The sequence below is a fragment of the Alexandromys fortis genome, unplaced genomic scaffold, assembly GCF_014885135.2.
Source record: "Alexandromys fortis isolate MF-2015 unplaced genomic scaffold, M_Fortis_MF-2015_v1.1 scaffold_24, whole genome shotgun sequence".
Taxonomy (NCBI): Eukaryota; Metazoa; Chordata; class Mammalia; order Rodentia; family Cricetidae; genus Alexandromys; species Alexandromys fortis.
This window is the reverse complement of record NW_026067906.1, coordinates 11038526-11060808: the sequence shown is the minus strand read 5'-3', so window position 1 is coordinate 11060808 and position 22283 is coordinate 11038526. Positions and strand designations below refer to the sequence as shown.

At 44.8% G+C, this 22283-nt stretch overlaps 1 protein-coding gene across 1 annotated transcript in view; it reads right to left on the bottom strand.

Moving 5' to 3' along the window:
- Positions 1–18931: 18931 nt before the first annotated feature.
- E2f7 (E2F transcription factor 7) overlaps positions 18932–22283 on the bottom strand; it is a 34718-nt gene continuing 31366 nt past the window's right edge. The window contains 1 exon segment of the mRNA XM_050135606.1: positions 18932–21631. Coding sequence (XP_049991563.1) covers positions 21461–21631 — 171 coding nt within the window. The 3' untranslated portion in view covers positions 18932–21460.

Below are 22283 nucleotides of genomic sequence, written 5' to 3'. Positions count from 1 at the left end.
TTCTTGGGCTTTTGTGCTACAGATCACAGCAGACGGGGTGAGTTAAATACTTTATCTCCTTCCATTTTCCTTCTCCTGTGCGTCTCCCACCTGTGGCAGCTGTGTGTCACCTTCCAAAGGTAAGAACCCCCACCCTGTGAGGCCACACTCATGACTAATGCTGTCCATGCATTTCTTCTGGGTCTTGTTTTAGTATCTTTTGTAATGGGCTTCATAGGGCCATTAATAAGAGTGCTGGTTCCTCACTCAGGCAAACTTGCTCTTATTCCATATTTTTAAGTATGAAGTGAAATCCTTTTGGCTCCTCTTGGGTCTAGTCAATATGATTGTAATCGCACTTCCAAGTTCATGAAAACCTTCCATAACATTCAATGACACTCCTGTGCCCTGTTTTTTTACGTGGCTAATTTGGCCCTGCTTGGATAGAACATGGTGCCTGTTGTAACCCCGCCATTCATTTTATTGTAAAATGCTATTGACCACATTGTGTTCACGGTGACACTCAGCTGGGGTTTTATCTCCGATACACCCTGCACACCTCAACTTTGTCCTCCCATTTTGATGCTTTCTGGTATCTGGTGTAGAAGGACATATGGAAGTTATTCAAATCATGCTCATAATCCTGGGATTTATGGTAGCGAACTTAAATTTTCTTCTGAATTGCAAATAAACCCAAGTTTTACTGGGATTCTCTATCTAAGTTCTAGGAAATTTAGGTAGCACCCTCTCATCAAAATCATTATTATTTAGCAGTTTCTAGGTGTTGTAGTTTACTTAGGCTACGGCAAAGTGTATCTAGAAGGTGAATACAATCTGCAGCCTGCTTCTGGAAACAAAGACACAACCTACCATGCCTGCTCTGTGTGTGTGTGTGTGTGTGTGTGTGTGTGTGTGTGTGTGTGTGTGTGTGTATTTTCCGGGGCTTTTTCATGCTGTAGCAGTGAAGCTAATACATAGGGAAGGAATTTTTAAATTAATGTGGGTACACAGATTATGAAGGCAGTGTATTCATTCATAGTGTACTCATATTTGTTTGTACCAATTCAAAAAAGATTTTTCCTACTGCTGACTCTGGAAGATAGGGAGCATTCCTCCCTCTGCTGAGGGCGTGCCTGTCCTGACACAGCACCACCACCCCTTCGTGGATGCTTTCTCTTGTCACCTCATCACGCACACAAACACACACCCCTGTGTTGGGTCCTGCCTTAGACTGTTTGCCAGGTTTCCTTCCCAAAATGTTCATTGGCATTTTTCTACCTCCCTCCACAAAATATGGGTGCTACACAATTAGGGTTGTCTGCTTTCTCTACAAAGTTCTTTCCTGCACATCTGTGCTAGTGAAATAGAAGCATAGAGAGAGGGTGGCATTGCCTTAGAGTCCCATTCTGAAACTAGATGTGTGGTCTTTGGTAAAGTTTTGTTCTCCCTGAGCCCAAATAGTCTTCTGAAGCAGAAAGCAACCCATGGTAACATAGGACTGATACACCCTGAAAGCAAATATAATTTTGCTGTAACTGTCAAGATATGAGACATATGATATGCCTGTGGATCTCTGTGAGTTCGAGGCCAGCCTGGTCTACAAGAGCTAGTTCCAGGATAGGCTTCAAAGCTACAGAGAAACCTGTCTCATAAAACAAACAAACAAACAGAAGATATGAGCCTGGAAGAGATAGTAACCCCAGCTGTCACTCTACGGCTTCCAGCATGTATGAATGTCATCACATAGTTGTGGATTTACTATTATGGAGCTGACCTCCAAAAATTATTTCATATCCAGAAATATGCAGAGTGATTGAGCTGTCTCCATTCGATTCATAACCATTCTTAGAGTCTAGAGATGACTCATTTGCTATCTTTCAGGTGAAGATAAAGATCAAAGCACCCTGGGTGTCTTAGGTGAAAGGAGCTGTTTACCAAGCAAATGCAAATGTGTTATCCTAGGTAAGGCCATTGTAGCCTTACCTAGGCTCTAAAGGTCCAGATGAGAGTGAGAAGGGTAAAGGCCCTCTCTCCGCTCTCTCTGCTTGTTCTCACTCTGTCCTCCTCTTTGCTTCCTCTGCTTCCTGCCCCATTTCCTCCCAGTTTAAGACCTACTTTTCTTGTCTTCTGCAAAAACTCACTGGTTGCTAGAAGACAAATGTTACGTTACGTGATGGCTCAGATTAATCACCACGTAACAAGCTAGCACCGTATCTCAAAATGGGATCTCCCCAGTCTCTCCTGGAAGTACTTGTTGAAAATGGACAGAATCCCCACGTGTGGAACCGGATTTTCCAATTATGAAAAATTATTTCATGATCCTTAACCTTGTGAAATTTAACAGACCACATAATCCATAGCTAGAATTTATACTCTAATTCTGATTATGAGAAAGTGTGTGTGCGTGCGTGCGTGCGTGCGTGTGTGTGTGTGTGTGTGTGTGTGTGTGTGTGTATCAGGGCTTGGGAGAGAGGATGGAGACTCATTGTCCTAGCTAAACATGTGTTATTCACCAAGGCCAAGAGGAGACAGTCACAGAGTATACAGCACCACAGGGACCATGTCTAGAATAGAACACCAATTCTTAGGAAGAGGAATAAAAACCTTTGCCAAAGTTGTAACTGCTCTGACATATCTGGGATATTGCTGTGAGGAAGCGTCACTTTTCCAGAACCTTGCAGTCAGCAGCGGCATCCTAGAGACACAGGAAGATGAATTCTACTCTCCCCATCTTCCACTTCTCTCTCGTTCATTAGTTGGCAGAACTGAAGTCATGGGGCATCTAGGAGATATGGTTACAGCGTTTCAACCTCTCCACCTGGCAAGAAGGGGAAATGGAAGTGGCTTGATTGATTTTCTAGTTATCTTCTACACAATGTTTTTAAAATGCAATATTTTATTAATTCTTTGAGAATTTCATATATGTATACAATGTATTTTTATTGTAATTTCCCCAGTCCTCCCAGGCCCATCTGGATTCCTCCCAGGTCCACCTGAAACATTTCTGCACCCTAATAAGGTGCTCTGCCGATACAATAATTCAAATCAGACCAAATCAAACCAAATTAGAAAAGGCCCAGGTTTAATGGCTACAAATGCTCCTGAATGGCTTTCCAGCCCCTTAGAAAGCATCCGGGAAAGGAAGTCCAGAAAACCATGTGTTGTTCTCTGGGGGGCACCCTGTGGGAGTGGTCTAAAGCATCTCTGGGGAGGGGTCATCATTTGGCGGGCTTTCTTGGGCAGAGTCTGGACCGAGGCAGCTCCCAGGGGAGGGAGCTCGGGGTGGAACTTCCATCCGGACACCACCCCTCACCACCGTCCCCCAACTTCATTCTCTCTCTCCTCCACTTTCCATTTCCCTGTCTCCTTCTTCCCTCCTTCCCCTTCTCCCTTTTGCTATTCCTCCCCGCCCCCCACCCCCATCTCTTTTAATAACCCACTGAGTCTAGTGTGTGCTAGCCATCTTTGATGTGGAGCCATCCACCTATGGCCAACCTAACAAGGGTTGCATTCTTCTTTCTTTTCTTTTCTTTTCTTTTCTTTTCTTTTCTTTTTCTTTTTTTTTCTTTCTTTTTTTTTTTTTTTGGTTTTTCGAGACAGGGTTTCTCTGTGGCTTTGGAGCCTGTCCTGGAACTAGCTCTGTAGACCAGGCTGGTCTCGAACTCACAGAGATCCGCCTGCCTCTGCCTCCCGAGTGCTGGGATTAAAGGCGTGCGCCACCATTGCCCGGCCAAGGGTTGCATTCTTAAAGGACACAGATTCTCTTACTCCCTCCCCTTGCGCAGTTTCTTATTGGGGGAGGGGCTCCTGAGCCCCGCTTCATGTTGGAATGCTGATTGCCTCAGTCTTGGGCAGGTAGGCGGTGCACAGCCAGCCACAGTTGCAGCGAATTCAAGAGTTTATTAGTCCCATCACCTCCAGAAGAATCCCTGGTTCTCCCTGATATCTGGTTCTTATGGTCTTTCCACCCTCTCTTCCCTGAGCCTTTCGGGGAGGGGCACACGCAGAACCCTTTATTAGCTCTCTACTTATGTAGCACCAGCGAGAAGAACCAACTCACTATTTAGTGTTAGGTTTCCCTCTCTTTAGGAAAGGGGAAAGAAGTCATCCTTCAAAGCACTCTGTTAGCTTAGTAGAAAGATACACCGTTACAACTCTTTAGTCTGGCCAGTTTGCTACAGTGTTGTTGGATTTAAGCCACAATCCAAATATTATCCAGAATCCTTCTGACCCCAAATACCCAAGCATAATTGACTCAAATCTAGCCCTAGATTACGTAACCCAAGCAAGCCTTACTCCTGTCCCCAGCGTCTTATGAATCCTATGTGGATTTATGGCCCTACGGTCATGAAGTTTTTGTGGACTTATGTTCTTACAGTCATGAAGTCTTTGTGGATTTAGGTTCCTACTCTCATGAAGTCTATGTGGACTTACATTCTTACGGTCATGAAGTCTATGTGGACTTATGTTTTTATGGTCATGAAGACTATGTAGACTTACATTCCTATGGTTATGAAGTCTATGTGGACTTATGTTTTTATGGTCATGAAGTCTGTGGACTTACATTTTTTATGGTCATGAAGTCTATGTGGACTTATGTTTTTATGGTCATGAAGTCTATGGGGACTTACATTCCTATGGTTATGAAGTCTATGTGGACTTATGTTTTTATGGTTATGAAGTCTATGTTGACTTATGTTTTTATGGTCATGAAGTCTGTGGACTTACATTTTTATGGTCATGAAGTCTATGTGGACTTATGTTTCTATGGTCATGAAGACTATGTAGACTTACATTCCTATGGTTATGAAGTCTATGTGGACTTATGTTTTTATGGTCATGAAGTCTATGTTGACTTATGTTTTTATGGTCATGAAGTCTGTGGACTTACATTTTTATGGTCATGAAGTCTATGTGGACTTATGTTTCTATGGTCATGAAGACTATGTAGACTTACATTCCTATGGTTATGAAGTCTATGTGGACTTATGTTTTTATGGTCATGAAGTCTATGTTGACTTATGTTTTTATGGTCATGAAGTCTGTGGACTTACATTTTTATGGTCATGAAGTCTATGTGGACTTATGTTTCTATGGTCATGAAGACTATGTAGACTTACATTCCTATGGTTATGAAGTCTATGTGGACTTATGTTTTTATGGTCATGAAGTCTATGTTGACTTATGTTTTTATGGTCATGAAGTCTGTGGACTTACATTTTTATGGTCATGAAGTCTATGTGGACTTATGTTTCTATGGTCATGAAGACTATGTAGACTTACATTCCTATGGTTATGAAGTCTATGTGGACTTATGTTCCTATGGTCATGAAGTCTATGGGGACTTACATTCCTATGGTCGGCTTGATGCTGGTCTTTCACTTCCACACCTACTGCTAGACCTCTTGCTAGTGAGAACTGCAACTCTAGCCTAGTTTCCATGCATCCCATTCATAAAACTCAGAGAGGATGGCAGACAGAAGGATAGCCATCCTCCACTGTAAACAGCATCTAGCCATAGGCCTCCCATTCTCAAAAGATCCCCTAGTCACTCCATGCCTGTGAATTCTAATTTCCTGCTTTCTTTTTTCTACCACACTCTGTCCTGGGACAGGATGGGGATCCTCCCTTATCTTACTCGGGATGGTTTTCATTTTTATTAATTTGATATGAATGTATTTGTCTGTAAGCAGTAGAGATCAAGCTATGGCCGCAGGGGCGAATAAGGGATTGTTTTTCTGACATAGCAAGATGTAAGAAGGCAGCCCGGAGCTAATATAAATCTTCCATCAGGACCCTGGCCCCAGTGTCTTTCTGCCCCGCTCCTCCCCGACAACCCCTTCTCTGTGATAGTCTACGTCTATTTTCATGGCCACGAGACACAAGGCCTACTTGCCAGGGTAAGTCCTATCCTAAGTGGGTCTATGACCTAAAGTCAGCTAAGTGCTCACCGTGGCAGCCACCACATATCTTTGAAGTACCAAAACGTTAATTACATGCAAAATTTCAGAAATGAAAAACAGACGTGGTTTTCAAATATCAGGTAACTCCCTAAGCATATGTGAATTGGCATTCTACTGGTAGAAAACACACATCTAAGAAGGTGAAATGAATGTTGCTATGCCTCGAATCCAGGCTATGTGTCAGGGCCTGGGGTTCATCGTGTGCAGTAAAAAATGAGACTCAGAAATGCTAACCCATGGGCAAAGGGCCACAGGGATCTTAACCCTGTGAATCTAATTCCCAACGTCATGTAGAGCCTCCAGGGTCAGAGCGTTCTTGTTTTTGTTTTTTGTTTTGTTTTGTTTTCTCAAAAATCTATGTCCCTGACCTGGCGCACCTCCAGGGCATGCTTTGTGCTTTGAGTCTCAGCGTTTTCTGAGGAAGGAGGTACCCTTCATGAATTTTCTCATCTTGCTTAGTGCAAAGGTCTTCACGTCAGCCTGGAACTATAATCACAATGTTTTCTTCTGAGATAGGCTGTGTCTCTATCTTTAGATTGGCTTTTTATAGTTGAGACATCATACCACACAGTATAACCATTGTGTCCGTTACAAACCGAATGTAAGGGAGAAAATTAAGTCAAGGAAATCTCATTAGTAAGAAAAGAGCTGCCATGTTTGCTCTGACAAAGTAGCTTTCTGCAGAGCACCCAGGGGCAGCAGCCCACGCTACACATGGGGTAGTGTTTCCACTGGACATGGGCGGTGGTTCCTCTGGGCACGGGTAGTGTTCCTTCATATATTTTTGCTGAAATATTTCATTGTTGGTGCTTTTCCTTCTCACCCTTGTAGAGTCCCCTGTGCCAGCTGCAGTGAGACCTTTAGTTCCCTTGCTGCCTTATCAAGCAAGAAACGGCTCATGACATCCGCCCATGTGTTTGCAAAATGGCAGATAGCGCTTTTTGCTGAAACACATTCAAACTAAGCATTGCTTCACCTAGTTATTCGTGGTTGGGGTCTCTCATTGAACTATAAAGTTGAGAGATTTTCCGCAATAAAGGAAATTGACACCAATGAGTAAGGAAATAGGCGGAAAGACCCGGCAGAGAGGCCCTTAAGACGGGAATCTGGCCTCTTCTGTTAAACTCTGACCGTGGAAAACCGATTTGGCTCTTCCAGGGATTTGCGGAGGAGAATGGTAAAAAGTGTCTTTCCCCACTGTCTTCTCTTCCACACGGCACAATTTCCCAGCAGCCTCAGGACACTGATCAGCTCTCTCTCCTCTGTTTCTGCAGACTGTATTCCTTTATCTGCAGTATCAAGAGAGATCTGAGATCCCCTCCTCTGAGCCAGTGTGTGTCAGCAACACTGAGAGAGACAAGAGGGGGAAGCCTAGGCCTGGCAGTCCTGTGCCAGGCGCACGCCCAGTGTCGCACGGACGTGGAACACAACTCAGTTCCCCAAAGGACAGATCCCGTCAGAGTGACTTGGGGTGCCAATTCCTGGGCTTGACAGTTCCAGCCTAAGGGAATTTATGCACCACCATCTTTTCCAAGTGCCTAATGTAACTGTCATCTCAAATTTACCAATGAAGTTATAACGTTAAGACAGCTCTCCATGGTCTTCTGTGAGCTATGCAGCAGGGGCTGGCTCATAGCTTTTTCCAAAGCCTCTAGCCAGTCCTGTACTGAGGGCCCCTACTGCTGTAGGTTCCTTGGGTGTGTATTCTCCTTCCCCACTTTGAAGGTCAAATCATACAGTGTGTACAGGTAAACATTTCTATCAGCCCGTGTTCAAATCCAGGCCCTGCCGCTTGAAGCTGGGCGGCCCTGGTTCTCCTGTCGATGCTTGGGGATAATGCTAGGACCTTCGTAGGGTCATTGTGAGGTTGGAATGAATTACTATGTGGAACTGCTTAGAGCAGATGCCTGGCTTATCTCAAGAAAACAGTGTACGCAGTGTTTAACCTGAGTCTAGCCAAACTTCCAAGGGCTTGAATCTTGAAGTCTTTTGCGCGTGGCTATATTGATTTGCCTGAGCTTCTGGCTGATAAGGTGTAAATGAAAGCAAACTGTCCTATGTCTAGGTCTCCCTTTAACCACCCCTCCCCATTCTTCTCCTTTCCTCTCCTGCTTCTAGCTTACGTGGGTGAGGATGAAGCCTCGGGTAATCCTGAAGGTAGCGTGTTAAAGATGGTGACACCACTACCAGCTTGTCACTCTGAAAGGGGTGTGCGGTCAACAAGAGGGAAACCTAAGTTTTGAGTGATTATACATGTGGGACTCATTCAGCATAGGAAGAAAGCAAATTGTAATTAGTATACGATGCTAATCTTCAAATTATGCCCACGAGGAAGATAGCGCTCATTTTCACTCTTACAGAGGGAGAACCAAAGTCTAAAAAAGGGGGTCTACCTTCCCAGGTTGTACTACCCCAAACCCTAGCCACCCCAGTCCCTTCCTGCAGGGGCTGCAGATTTTCACAAGCTTCAAGGTGACCTGCCAGTTTTAGTGCAGAGATTCCCATCCCATCTTCCTATCTTGCACAATGGTATAGAAGAATAGTAGCCCCTGAAACATTCCAAATCCAACGTGAGCAAGAAGTCAAGTGCTCTTTTGTTCTGACTGTGGCAGGATACACCTTTGCCACTTTCTGGTTCTCTGAAGGACAAATATTTTAATTTCCGTGGGTGCCGCATCTCCAGTCTCGAATATTAAAACAGAATAAAACAAAAAACAATTATATAAAAAATCCTACAAAAAATAGGCCAGGCATGGTGGTGCCTTTAATCCCAGCGCTTGGGAGGCAGAGTCAGGCATATCTGTGAGTTTGAGGTTAATCTGGTCTACAGAGCAAGTTCCGAGACAGCCAGGGCTACACAGAGAAACCTTGTCTTGAAAAACTGAATATCGAAAAATAAATAATAAATTTGCAGGCTGGAGATATGACTTGGTAATTAAGGGTGCTGGCTGCAAATCAGAACAACTCTGAGATTCCATCTTACACCTGGTAAGAGTGGCCAAGATCAAAAACACTGAGGACAACTTCTGCTGGAGAGGTTGTGGAGTGCATTGCTGGTGGGAGTGCTGGGTCAGCCCCTTTGGATGTCAGTGTGGCAATTTCTCAGAAAATTAGGAAACAACCTTCCTCAAGACCCAATAATATCACTTTTGGGTATATATCCAAAGGATGCTTGATTGTGCACAAGGACATGTGCTCAACTATGTTCATAGCAGCATTGTTTGTCATAGCCAGAACCTGGAAACAACCTAACTGCCCCTCAACTGAAGAATGGATAAGGAAAATGTGGTACATTTACATAATGGAGCACTACACAGTAGGAAAAAAAAAAAAACCAAAGACATCTTTAAATTTGTGGGCAAATGGATGGATCTGAAAACATCATATTGAGTGAGGTAACCCAGATCCAGAAAGACAAATATCACATGCACTCAGTCATAAGGGGCATTTAGACATAAAGCAATAAAACAAAAACAATACAAAAAAAACAGCCTACAATTCACAATCCCAGAGAGCCTAGACAACAATGAGGACCCTAAGGGAGACACACATGGATCTAGACTACATGGGATGTAGAAAAAGACAAGAAAATTGCGAGCATGGGGGCCATGGGAGAAGGTAGAAGGGGAGGAGGAGGAAGTGGGGAGCAGAGAAAAATATATAACTCAATAAATGAAGAAAAAATAAAACTGTAAAAAAAATTAAAAAAAGAAAGAAAGAAAAAAAGAGCTCTGGCTGCTCTTTCAGAGGACCAGAGTTCGATTCTGGCTTCCACATGGTGGCTCACAACCACCTGTAACTCCAGTCTTAGGAGATCTTTGCCTCATTCCGGTCTGCTTGAGCATCACACACACAGTCCCCAGACATACATGCAAGCAAAACCCCCACAGACATAAAGCAAAAATGAAAGAAATTTTAAAAATGATACATTTACCTCCAGGCATTGCTACATGCGCCTGTGACGTCAATACTTGGGAAGTCGAGGCAGGAGGACCAGGAACTCAATGCCAGCAGGGACTGCATAGTGAGACCCTGTTTTGAATAAATACGTGCGTATGTTCCCAGTATGCCTAAGATGGCTGTATGGATGGCTATTTGGGTAGTGTTTTCATTTCCTGCTCTCAAAATGCAATGCCTTTCATACAGAAAGCAGAGTGGAGTGGTTTGGGTTTTTTTTTTTTTTTGCATTTACTATTAAAAGAAATATACATGTTGCAGAGTATCTTGGTTGTAATAAATGCTCAATAAAATTGTGATCTTGTTCAGGCAGAATGAGCCCTCAGTGCAATGCGTGAGTCCTGTGTGTGGAGCGGAGCGTATGTTCTGAGTTTCCTTCTCCTGCCTTTACCCTTTGTGATGCGATTTACCATGCTATTAACGTAAGTCATTAGCGTCCTGCCCTGGGATTTTAGAAAGAGGCGGGAATCTGGTCGGCAGCCATGTTCTGGTTTAGAGAAAATGAGGGCAGTTTAATGTCTAGTGTTTAGGAAAAACAAAGCTCTCTTAGTTGCTTAGCAACTGGAACGGGGGAGTGAGTCGAGTGTGTAAGCTCTAGGGAAGACAAAGGCAGCAGCGTGGTATATATAAAAAATGAATTGAACGTGCCGGACTGTCCCAGGTGGAGCAGAAAAATCCCTGGTATAGTTTGTCACATGACAGGAAAATTTAATGAAATATTTTGAGATCCAGCGGTTATTCGCCCTGGATATGTCATAATTCGAGGGCGATGTGAAGTTTATTTAATGTATTGGTTGCAAGGGAAATGGTTTTGAAACATCTGGCTGTGGAGACCGGCCACGCTGTGCGGACACTACCGCCACCTCGTGGACAGTGCTGGGAACCCGCCGGGAGCGGGAGGAGGTGGCAGGGCTGTGCAGTTTGAAAGATCCCATGAAAGTTTCCCGGGGCTTGTGAAAATATTCACAAATATTAAGACAAAACTCATCACTCTGCTCGTATATAAAATACAGTGCAATACCAATAGAATGGCGACTTGATATACACCAGCTGTTTAAAAAGCGTTTTTAGATGAGTAATTTTCACATATTTCTCCTTCTTCCTTGAGCTGATTGATCTGCAAATCTCAGTTCCCCAACAGACTTACCATTCTCGTGTTTTGTACGGCAATGTTTCAAACGCCTTGTGTTATACACATAGTGGTGTGTGGTTTGTAAAAATCCATGCACACATTTCTCAAGCAAAATAAACGAACTAAATTTAAGTGTCACTTTTTTTGCTTGAATTCGAGGCTTTAGCTATGTCCATTTTCATGACTCATAAAAATGCAAACGTATTTAAAATGTTGATCAATAATTAAACATTCAAAACAAATGTTGCTTTTTGAGATTTGCCTCTTCGCTAGTTGAGGCTTTAGATCGTCACTTTACACGCCCAGGCTGTACCCTTGTTATTGCCACGTGACAGGAACCAGCTTCGATGATCGTCCGTATTTATTACGTTTTCTACATATAAAGCCTCAAGAAATTTAAACCCCAGAAATATAACGGGAATGGAAGACATTTTATGAGGCAATGCTAATCCAATTTGGAAAAATAATCTTTAGTTCCTTAGCTTACCTTTTCTGTTTTCAATAATTTTCTCTTCCATCAGTGGACAGCAGGCTGGGTCCTATTTAAGACATTGACGGCAAAATAGTTGGAGACCCTGGGACCTGGAAATATATTTGATCCTCACTTGTTGATTGACAGACAGGTTCTCGGCGTAGTGGCCCTGCCGTCACCCCTATGACAGGGGACCCTGTGGTCCCCACCCCCAGGCAGTATAGACGTCACCTTCCAGTGCGCTCGAGATGGTCTGTATTTTTATGGTGGGAGAAAGGACTTAGAGATGGGGGAGGGAGAGATAGCAGCTCACCAGAGACCACCTAGGCAAACAGATCTTGGAATACAAATGGAGTTTGAGGGCACAAAGTGAATGATTGGTATATTACGAGTCCTTTCCAAAGTGTGCTCACGTCTGGCAAAGCCACCGGTTTGCCTGTAAAGCCAGTCTGCGATGAAGCTCTCCAGAAGTAGTGGGGACTTAATGACATTCCCAGTGCCGGGGCTGAGATGATGGCTGCCGCCGTAGTGCAAGTGTGAAGTCCTGAGTTCAAATCCCCAGCACTCATGGAGTAGCCCTTCATCCTGCAACTTCAGTGCCGTGGGAGATGGTGGCCAAGGGTTCCCTGGAGCTAGCTGGCTACCAGCCTAGCTTTGGTTCAGCGAGAAACCCTGTCCCAAAGGAACGAGGTGGCAAGTGATACAGCAGGGCCCAGACATCCTGCTTTAACCTGGTGCCTATGCAGACACAGATGTGTAACTACACCACATGCACAAACGTGCATGCATGCATGTATACCACGTTTTCAATATTGAATTTACTGAGTTCTTTAATGTCTTATGAATTAAAGAAAAAGATGTTTGTTGGGAGATTCATACTCATGCTGAAAACCTTGTCTTTCTCACAGCAATTGTGTCCTGTTGGATCCTGTGTTTCCTATGACACTCTGAAATACTGTCAGCCGGCATAGCCATAAATTAGACAGAGGTAGCAGGCAGCCCCAAACCGCCGAAGCTTGAAAAATGTATTCCGTCTGCTCACTGGCATGCTCCCTATAGGCTGGCCTGGCCATGCATCTGGTTCTTGTTTCAGGCCCAGTGTGGTCTGGGACAACAGGTTTCCTGGCTAAGGGTAAAAAAACGGACATACAAAGCCATGAGCTCTATCTCCGAACTTCTGGCCCAAAGGCATACACATTGCTTCCTCCCGTATTTCTGGGCAACAAGTAAATCGTGGCCTCTCAGAGCTCTGTGTGAGAGGATGTGCAAACTTCCCGCCGGAAGATGCAGGAGATGCTAGGGCTAGCCTGATAACCCGTGGCTCCATGCAAAGTCCATGGAAGTCCAAGTATAGGAGCCTCACAGGCAAAAATGGGCATAATTTTTATAAAATAGTTCATCACACAGAGACGTACAGACACAGGTATTTGCTTATCCCGGGATGATGTCTGCCATTTGCCAAAGTGACCTCAGTTCCCTTTGCTTTAAGGGAAACAGGATATTTCAGTTGAAGACCTCTCAGAAGCCCCTCCCCCTCCACGCTCTTCCAGTTTGGAATAATCTATTGTTGTCAGGGTGTGTGTGTGTGTGTGTGCACGTGTGCACTTGTGTATGTGTGTGCACTCGTGCACTTTATCCTTGCCTATATTTGCTGTAAACGTGTCTTAAATTTAAAATGTTGAAAAATCTAATCTCTGTATCATTTCTATTCCCACTCAACCGTGGATGTTTTCAGATGTGTCCATATTGCCGTGTACAGCTCTAGACATTCCATTTATTCAGCAGTAGTGCATTGTGTGGATAGATACAATTTATCTATGTCAATGAGGCCTCCAACTTTTGTTTTCATGGGTTTACAATAAGCATCTTTATATATTAGTTTTTTTATGCTTCTCTGAGATGCATGCCCTGGAAACGATTGAATAACTTGACCAAATCAGGCTTGTGGGTTGAAAAACCCAATCACTTTTGCATGCCAAGTTGAAGTTTTATTGATGACAGCCCCAAAGGGCAGAAGGTGGGCAGAAAGCCTGGTTGAAGCTCTGGATCTGGATGAAGAAGGCCCAGAAGTATTTTATAGAGTTGGTCATGGTAGCCAAGGAACTCACAGTGATGTCAAAAGGGATAACGGGGACCCAGGAGCAGAAGGGAATGCATATTTCGGTTGACAGTGGTTTGTAAGGGCAGGGACTGGCCATCTGATCATCCCGTCTTACGGTTTGATGTCCTGCCGCCTCAGGGAAGGGAGAACAGACAGTGAAATCACTGTAGTTGGCCAGCATCGAGTTGCTTCATTTTCCATTTCAACTGGGCTGAATTTTGTTCAGGGGTCAACCTCCCTTTATAGAGCCCATACACTTCTGTCCCATGAGCAGTTTCATCCAATAGGAAAGAGAATCTTGTCTAGACCTAACTGGTCCAAAGTGAGTGTTGTTTCAGCCATGCATTTTACTGTGATAAAGCACTGGCATTAGCTAACTTATAAATGCAAACCATTAATTGAGTTCACAGTTTTATAGATCCAAAGGCAAGGCCCTTACATTGGCTCACTTTTGAGGGCAGTAGATGATTGATGGCAGGAACATGTGTCAAAGAAAAAGGTCACAGTGCAAGCGCTGGAGCAGAGGGAGAGAAGCGGTGACCAGGGGCTTATTCTTGCGTCAAGGACATGTGGTATATTCCTTTATACCATGTGAATATATGTTGCTGTGATTGGTTTAATAGAGAAACGGACTGGTCGATAGCTGGACAGGATAACGTTAGTTGGGGGAACCAGACTAAGGACACTGGGAAGAAGGAGGTTGTAGTCAGAGGAGTCTGAAGCTGGACACAGAGGAAGCAGGGTGTGCAGAAAATGAGGGAAAAAGCCATGAGCCACATGGTAGAACCTAGATCCGAAATATGGATTAATTTAAGATGTAAGAGCTAGGCAGTAATAAGCCTGAGCTATCAGCTAAACATTTATAACATTAAGTCTCTGAGTGGTTATTTGGGAGTGGTTGCTGAGACACATAGAACTCTGCCTACAAGGATATATCTTTCAATGATGCAAGGATCTCCTACTAGGCCAGACCTTCCAAAGATGGCACCATGTGCCAGTGATGCTCTCCTTGACATCAAGGGGCTAACATATGGACCTTGGGGAAAACTATGTATATCTTTAATTTTATTTTACTTTTAATTAGAATGTAACTGCACCATAGCCCCCTTTCTTCTCCAACTCCCCTCAAGCTCCCTTAACACTCTCCTCAAATTCATGAACTTTTTAAATTATTGTTATATAACAATATAATATATGTCTCAATACAACCATTTAATGTTGATTATATGTATGGTATGTTTTAGGGCTGACTACTTGGTATTGGGAATATAATTCGGGGACACCCGGGAGGACTCACTCCCTCTCTCTGCAGCTGTTGTTAACTGCCTGCAGCTCTTTATCTAAGAGAGGGGGCCCTGTGAAACCTATATGTAAACTATAGAAGATGCCTATTCCAGTCAGGGTTTATGAGAACTGAAGAGAGACTTTCTGAGGAATCCGGAGGGGAAGGATTTCCAAACAGTTACCTGTTCTCTTCACTTGAACTCGGCTTGTGTGGGGGCTGTACCTGCTGCAGCCTAGGAGGAAAAAAAAAAAAAATGGATGCAGGGAGCAAGGCAAGTCGGAAGGAGTCACTGGAACAAGTTGGATGGAACCGTTGGAAATGATCTGGCTCCTCCTACCTCAGGCCCTCACTGGGACTGTCGTTGTCTAAGTCTGTTTAAGCTATGTTGAGGAACACTGGTCACTGAAAGCCTCCCAGTTGCCTGAGAGTAAGTAGCACACTGGTCGAGATTCTCCACTAAAGAGTCTTCAAATAAAATGCAGGTTTAAAATACAAAATTAAGAGGCTGGAGAGATGGCTCGGTGGTTAAGAGCACTGGCTGCTCTTCCAGAGGTCCTGAGTTCAATTCCCAGCAACCACATGGTGGCTCACAACCATCTGTAGTGAGATCTGGCGCCCTCTTCTGGTGTGCGGGCATACATGGAGGCAGAATGTTGTATACATAAGAAATAAATAATTCTTTTAAAAAAATACAAAATTAATTCCAGTCACAGAATTTGTGATATACAGGCATACCAGCATCATGCCTAGATACCATCAACCTTTCAGGAACCTGGTTCAAATTTCAGTTACCATAAAGTATATTAACTGTAATGAAGCCCGATTGTGCTGGCTTTGCCCACAGATTGCTACATCAAAGAAGATGTCCATTGTGCTCATCAACCAATCACTTTGCTCCTTTCCAAAGTTTTTTGTTCAAATGCATCCCTGCAGCTTAGGCTGCTTCTCCTGTGAGAACAGCCCCCCTGTGTCCTTCTGTGATGAGTAGACGTGTCAAGATCATTTCAGAGGTCTGGCAGCAGTGGCATCTTGGAATCAGTTGCCAGGTTTTCAGTCCCTGTGGTGAGAAACAGACAGGGAGTGGGGATGAGTGGTGGCTGCCAGTGGCGGGTGACTTGCACGGCTGGCAAGGCCAGTTGGAAGCACCGTGGGACTGGAAAGCGCATGACAGCGAGTTACAGAATGCTGTCCAGGATGTGTGAAAGTTAAAGGGAAGACTATCAGGACCAAATTCATCTTATAAGCATTGGTTATACCGCAGAGCCCATTCTTCTGAATTAAAATGAAAATGCCTCGTGATAGTTTTAGGTAATTGTTGCTACTAAAGCCATGTAATGAAATAGCCCTCTGAAGCGTTATTTTTTTTTTTAATATAACTTTTATGGCAACACCGTTACTCCAGTGTTTTGGAGCTATGCCTTTGAGGCAATCATAAGTCATAAAGATAAAAGTCACATATGACCTCTACCCTTATGAATTAAGTATTAAGTTAGCTTTAGAGGGCTTGAGGCATCGATTCATTGCTTTTCTGAATAGTGTCTTATAAAACGTGAGAACGTTTTCATATTCAAGTCAGTTTTTAAGTCAAATACACTCACTAACTGAAGTCTGTAATCATGCAGTGAACTGTGAAGCTAGGGCGGTGGCTCAGTGGGTAAAGTGCTTGGCGTGCAAGCATGAGGACTGGAGTTCAAATCCCAGGCACCCACATAGCGCACATCTGTAACTCCAGAGCCAGAGGCGGGATGGCAGAGACAGGTAGACTGTGTGGAATTTTCCTCTGTATGCTGTGAATATGTTTTATTACCATTGGTTAACAAAAAAGCCGCTTTGGCCTGTGACAGGGCAAAATAGACCTAGGCAGAAAAACTAAACTAAAGGCTAGAAGAAAGAAGGCAGAGTCGGGGAGATGCCATGTAGCCGCCGGATGGAACCTTACCATAGGCCACAGTCACGTGTCGATACACAGATGAATAGAAATGGGTTAATTAAGATGTAAGAGTTAGTTCATAAGAATCCTAAGCTATTGGCCAAGCGGTGTTGTAGTTAATACAGTTTCTATGATTATTTTGGGTCTGGGTGGCCGGGAAAGGAACAAGCAGTCTCTGCCTACAGTGGACTGTGAAGGCTGAGAAACACCTCCTCAAAAACACAGAAGTGATAGAGGAAGGACAGATGTTGACACCTGTCCCCGCCCTCTATTTCTGTAGGCACACATGAGGAGTGCACCCCCTCCCCAGACACTGTCTGATGGATTAATGTTTTCCACTTTCTACTCTTAACACCCATTTACACCGGAACACTGGCTTACAAGAGCCACTGAGATGAGGGGTTGCCAGTCGGCTGCACAGAGTCACAGACTTCCATGTGGGAGAATGGAAACCATTTTAGTTTTCGGTATGATTTCCTAAGTTTGGAAGCACTCAGGACAGAAAAGACACAGAATCAATCTGACCTTAATGCCAACCAAATTACCCACCAGAACCACTTTGTTAAGTATGAGATATTAAACCTCAGTGGCCATCGACTGACATGGGCCTCCTGGACGAAGGGAGGACATTGTGATGATATTAAATTGTAAATTGTAGCTAGAGCACCAATTACAGCAAATACTCTTTTAGCAGGTGCTGGGCTCCGCAGAACTGATGGAAGTTTTGCAAAAAACAAATCCCATATCTATTGAGTCCCCTCACCCTCAGGGTTGTGAAAAGCTTGAGGATGCAGAACTGGAAATGGATTTGGTGAGGGCGCCAGAGTCTCACAGGTCTCCTTGCCTACAGGGAATGAGGGGAGGTGTTCCCTGTTGCTGGCCTCCAGCCCTTCCTGAAGCAGGATGCTGATCCTGGTGACTCACTTGCCTGGGGAGATGGGTGGACCAGGGTAGAGTTCTGTTGGGCCTTCTTAGTCAGGAGAAAGGACACTGGCTTTGGGTGAAGGGGATATGGTCAGCCTGGGGCTTGTTTATGTGGAAACCATGAAGGAACAGCGGCTGGAGGAAAATACATTGCCTTTGTTATAGATGTTCGGACACAAGCCCCCCTCTGTGTAAACCAGCTGTCTTAGTTAGGGTTTCTATTGATGTGAAGGTACACTATGACCATGGCAACTCTTATAAAGGAAAACATTCCCATTGGGTGGCTTAGTGTCAGAAGTTTAGTCCATTATCATCATGGTGGGACACAGTGGCATGCAGGCAGGCATGGAGCTGGAGAGGGAGCTGAATGTCCTACATCTCGGCTTGCAGGCAACAGGAAGTGGACTGAGACACTGGTGGTATTTTGAGCATATGTGAGACCTCAAAACCCTTCTCCACAGTGACACTTCCTCCAAGAAGACCACACGGGACTCCAACAAGGCCACACCTCCTAACAGTGCCACTCCTTTTGTGAGCCATCGTCTTTCAAACCATCTTACCAGCTCAAGTATCTGCCTGCTCCACCTAACTACGCGGCGGCGGCGGTGGCGGAGGTGATACCCCCGGCACCATGGACCTCACCCTGTGAGTCTAGAGCTGAGCAGCATCCATGCGAATAACGGACTTTGGGACGACAAGTCCTTAACCTCAGGGACACGAGGAGCTGGGGAGGTGGTCTCGTTTGTGGCTGCTGAGTTGAATGTCAATCCAGTCTGGAGGCTCTAATCTTCCAGCTGGACACAGCCAACGCAAGGCCAACAACATGGTCCTAACCCTCCCAAGTTCTCAGGTCAACCCGATGCAGCTATCTCTGGTGTGTGAGAGCCACAGGAAGCATCCAAGTGGCTGTTACGGCCACTGTTAGCAATTTTGCAATAAGCAGTAGCAGAGAAAACCCACCAGGAAATACACAGGGCCTGTGGGGTGGCTCAGCAGGCAAAGGGGCTTGCCAGTGAGCCCAACCAGGACCCGCAATTGAGGGGTTAACTGACTCCTACAAGTTGTCGCCCGACCGCCACCCACGTGCCACGGCATACCACCGCCAACACACACACAAAATAAATGAAAACGTTTAAAAGAGTAATATAACATTTCTTACTAAATGCCTTTATTATCATTGCTACTTTATAAAGCTTAGTATTTTTCTAAAAGGAAAAGTCTGGTTTACATGTAGGAAAGTTACAAGCAGATGGCTACAGATAACATAGCCACTGGGAAAGAGCAGAGCCGAAAACCATGGAAACAGAGCGGTAAGCAGCAATGATATTAACACCTACAAGAATCTAGCAGTGCAGTAAGGTAAGCAGGAAGCAGCCTTATATTAACGTTATTTAAATACAGAAATAGCACCTTACATTGAGCAATGTAAACTTGGTAGGTAGGTTCAAGTATAAAAGTTATACCCCCAACTCTTGTACCAGAATGCAAGGGTTTCGCAAACCCTGGACAGCATCGTTGGAGGTCACGCACCCCTCCGTGCTGACTCAGAGCTCATGTCCTCTGCGGGATCACTAACAGTTTATTTCTTCTTGCCCTAACTTAGACTACGACAGACTCTACTCCGCCTCAGGTACTCAAGTCCAGCCGGGCAGCGGCAAAGGGTACCAGGCCTTCTGGACGAGTCAAAAGCCAGAGCATGCGGGACCCTCGCATAGAAGTAACTTTGTGTTTCACTGATGACATTGCTTCTCAACACCCTCTCAAGAATCACAAATTCTCTGAGGTTAATGTGGTCAATTTGCAAACAGTAAAAACTCTAATAGTAAAGAACAGCACATAGTGAAAAATAAATGAACATTGCCCGGGAACAAGGGAAGAGGTTTGTGTTTCGATGGAGATGTGGACGTCTTGATGAAAATGCTTTGGGGCAGGTTTTACATGCCAGACTTCGGCGGACCCACTGGCTGCATGTTCGATTATCTGAGAAAGGGTGATTCCCCTGTTCCGGAAAGGAAACAGCGGTTCAGAGTCATCACTGCCATGCAGTTTTCACCTAACTCAAGGAAAAACCAACTTTTAAAAAGGGGAGTAATGCCATTTTACAACTTTAGAAGCTTAGTGTTTATAAAAAAAAAATTGGATAAGTAGCGAATGTATTACATCTGGCCACTCATTTCCCGTTTTCCAAAGCTGTTGTTGGGGTAGTAAGACCACAGATGTCCTGTACTGAACATAAAACTGTGTTGTTCAGGCTCCCAGAGTCTCTTAAATTAATATTTTTTATACTTTTATATGGTATTTCACAGGGCACAAAAAATACAGAGAAAAAGCAGCCTTATAGTAAGACTCTAAGTTTCAAGAGAGGACCACAGGAAGAAAAGAGGGAAAAGGGAGCGGAAGGAACAGGAGGTTTACTCTTAAGAGAGAAGACTGAGGTAAAAACACCAATCAATGCGGAACCCTAAAGCAACGTGGCTCACAAAGGGAGGCGCGCGACAGCTTCCGGGACTGTATCTGTTAGCACAGACACCCCTGTGCCCGCCGTTCCTTTTCTGGGCCACAGAACTTACGGACACTCTTGGAAATGGGCAGAATGTGCCCATTTTCCCTCATCTCCCTCCAAATCTGAGGAAAATCAGTAAATGAAAAACAAAAGACTTAGCTATTGCTCTTTATGTTTCTGTTATCAATATGCTTCATAATTCAACCAACACTCTCGCCTGGTTCCAATCTCCTCCGTTCCTTCCTGTCACCCTGATTCAGCTGACTACAAATGGCCACCGTGAGAAGGCACACACCTGACCCTGGACAGTGAACGTTCAACTTAAAAACCACAGGGCGTGGAATGGAGCAAAGGAAGCTGAGCACAGTAGGTTCGGCTTTGTTTTAAACAAACAGTAAAACCTCACTATTCATGGTTACTGGAGAAACAAGCCATAAGGCACCTAGACTTCGGTTTCGGCTCCCGTGTCCCCAGACAGGCTGAGCACAGTACATCCATCAATAGCTAGGTGGAGGAGCATTCACAGTTATTTCGGTCTTGACATCTGTCACGTATATACATTTATCCACATTATTAATAAGTTGTAGAATAAGTGCAGGGCAAATTATACCAAAAAAAAAAAAAGTCTTAAACATTCAAGTCGCGATACCCTGAAAAAAAAAATACGTGTTAGACCGATGTTGTAAACTTTGTGCAGGAAGTCCCCCTTCAGAAACAAAATAAATAACACCGTAGGATTCGTCACTGAAGGCGGCTCCCCGGAGCCTGAGGATGCAGTAGTGTGTTTTAGGCTGCAGAGAAAGTTCTCACTACAGACTCACTCAGGGCAGTGAGACGCACATCGCCAATGCTTGCCCCGGTTAAGTGCTAGACAGCCCCCTCACTTCAGAAAAACTGCAAGGCTCCAGCAGCCTGTCAGGAATGACTTCCAGCACTCGGATGATTCTCGAAGCAGACCACACCAGTCGGCCAGTACTGCCGCTGTGACAGGCGGAGCCCGAGCTCTAGCTGGTGTTAGATGCATATATTAGTAACAATTACTTTCAGGCAAATAGGTGAGTCGTGATATTGGGAAGTTAGCAGAACCAGTGGATGCCAGAGAGGAAGGACACAAGCCGAGGACCAGGACAGCTTGTGTGTGTTCCATGCCGGGCATTGTCTGGGGCGCGGGAAACTTCAGGGGCCGAGGCCACCCCACCCACTGAAGCAGCAGGTTAGTCAGGCCCGCTGCTTGAGATTTCGAGTCGTCTCTGGGCCGAGCTAGTGTTTCGGGATTGGTTCCTTTCTCTTCTCCTAAAAACAGGGTCTCCAAGGCTGCCTGGAGTCTTGAAAAATGTCTCCCGATGTCTTCGGTGGATGCTCTTGGGAGTTGCTGGTGCAGGAGACTAGACAGAAAGAGCAAGAGCAGAAGTAAAAAGATCTTTCAAACTCCAAGATGGGAATCTCTTCCTGCTAGGTGTCACCAGGTTGCCTGTCCCTTCTGCTCTGCTCTCCCACTAAGGGCTTCCCACCATCCAACCCTGAGCACAATGCTTGAGTATCTCAGATACAGAAAAAAGCACAGCCTACCAAAAATGGTACTGATGTGGCTGAGGTCTAGAGCCAGGCCCTGGGCTCTGCCATCACTTAGCTGTGTGATGCTGGACAAATTAAATTACTTCATTTCTGTGTCCCTCAGTGTCTGCATCTCCATCAGAGATGAATAACAACTTCATAGGGCTAGAAGAACTAAGTGAGAAAATCTTGGTAGAGTACGTTAGAAGATGCAAAGCAAACACGCTGTGTGTCTGTGGTCCCTTCTGCTCAGTCATCCTCTCTGTGTGCCCTACGATCCTGCCGATTCTCTACTGGCACTGCGCGGATCACTGCCTGGCCCATAACTAGCTCTCAAGAGGCGCTGTGCTGACAGACAGACGGCATATTTGACTGCACACACAGAGCTATATGTAAACTCAAGTAGGACCAAAACTTGTCTCAGGGAGCCCACAACACAAGACACAGAACTATAGGTAACTACGGAGGAGGGGAGTGGGAAAA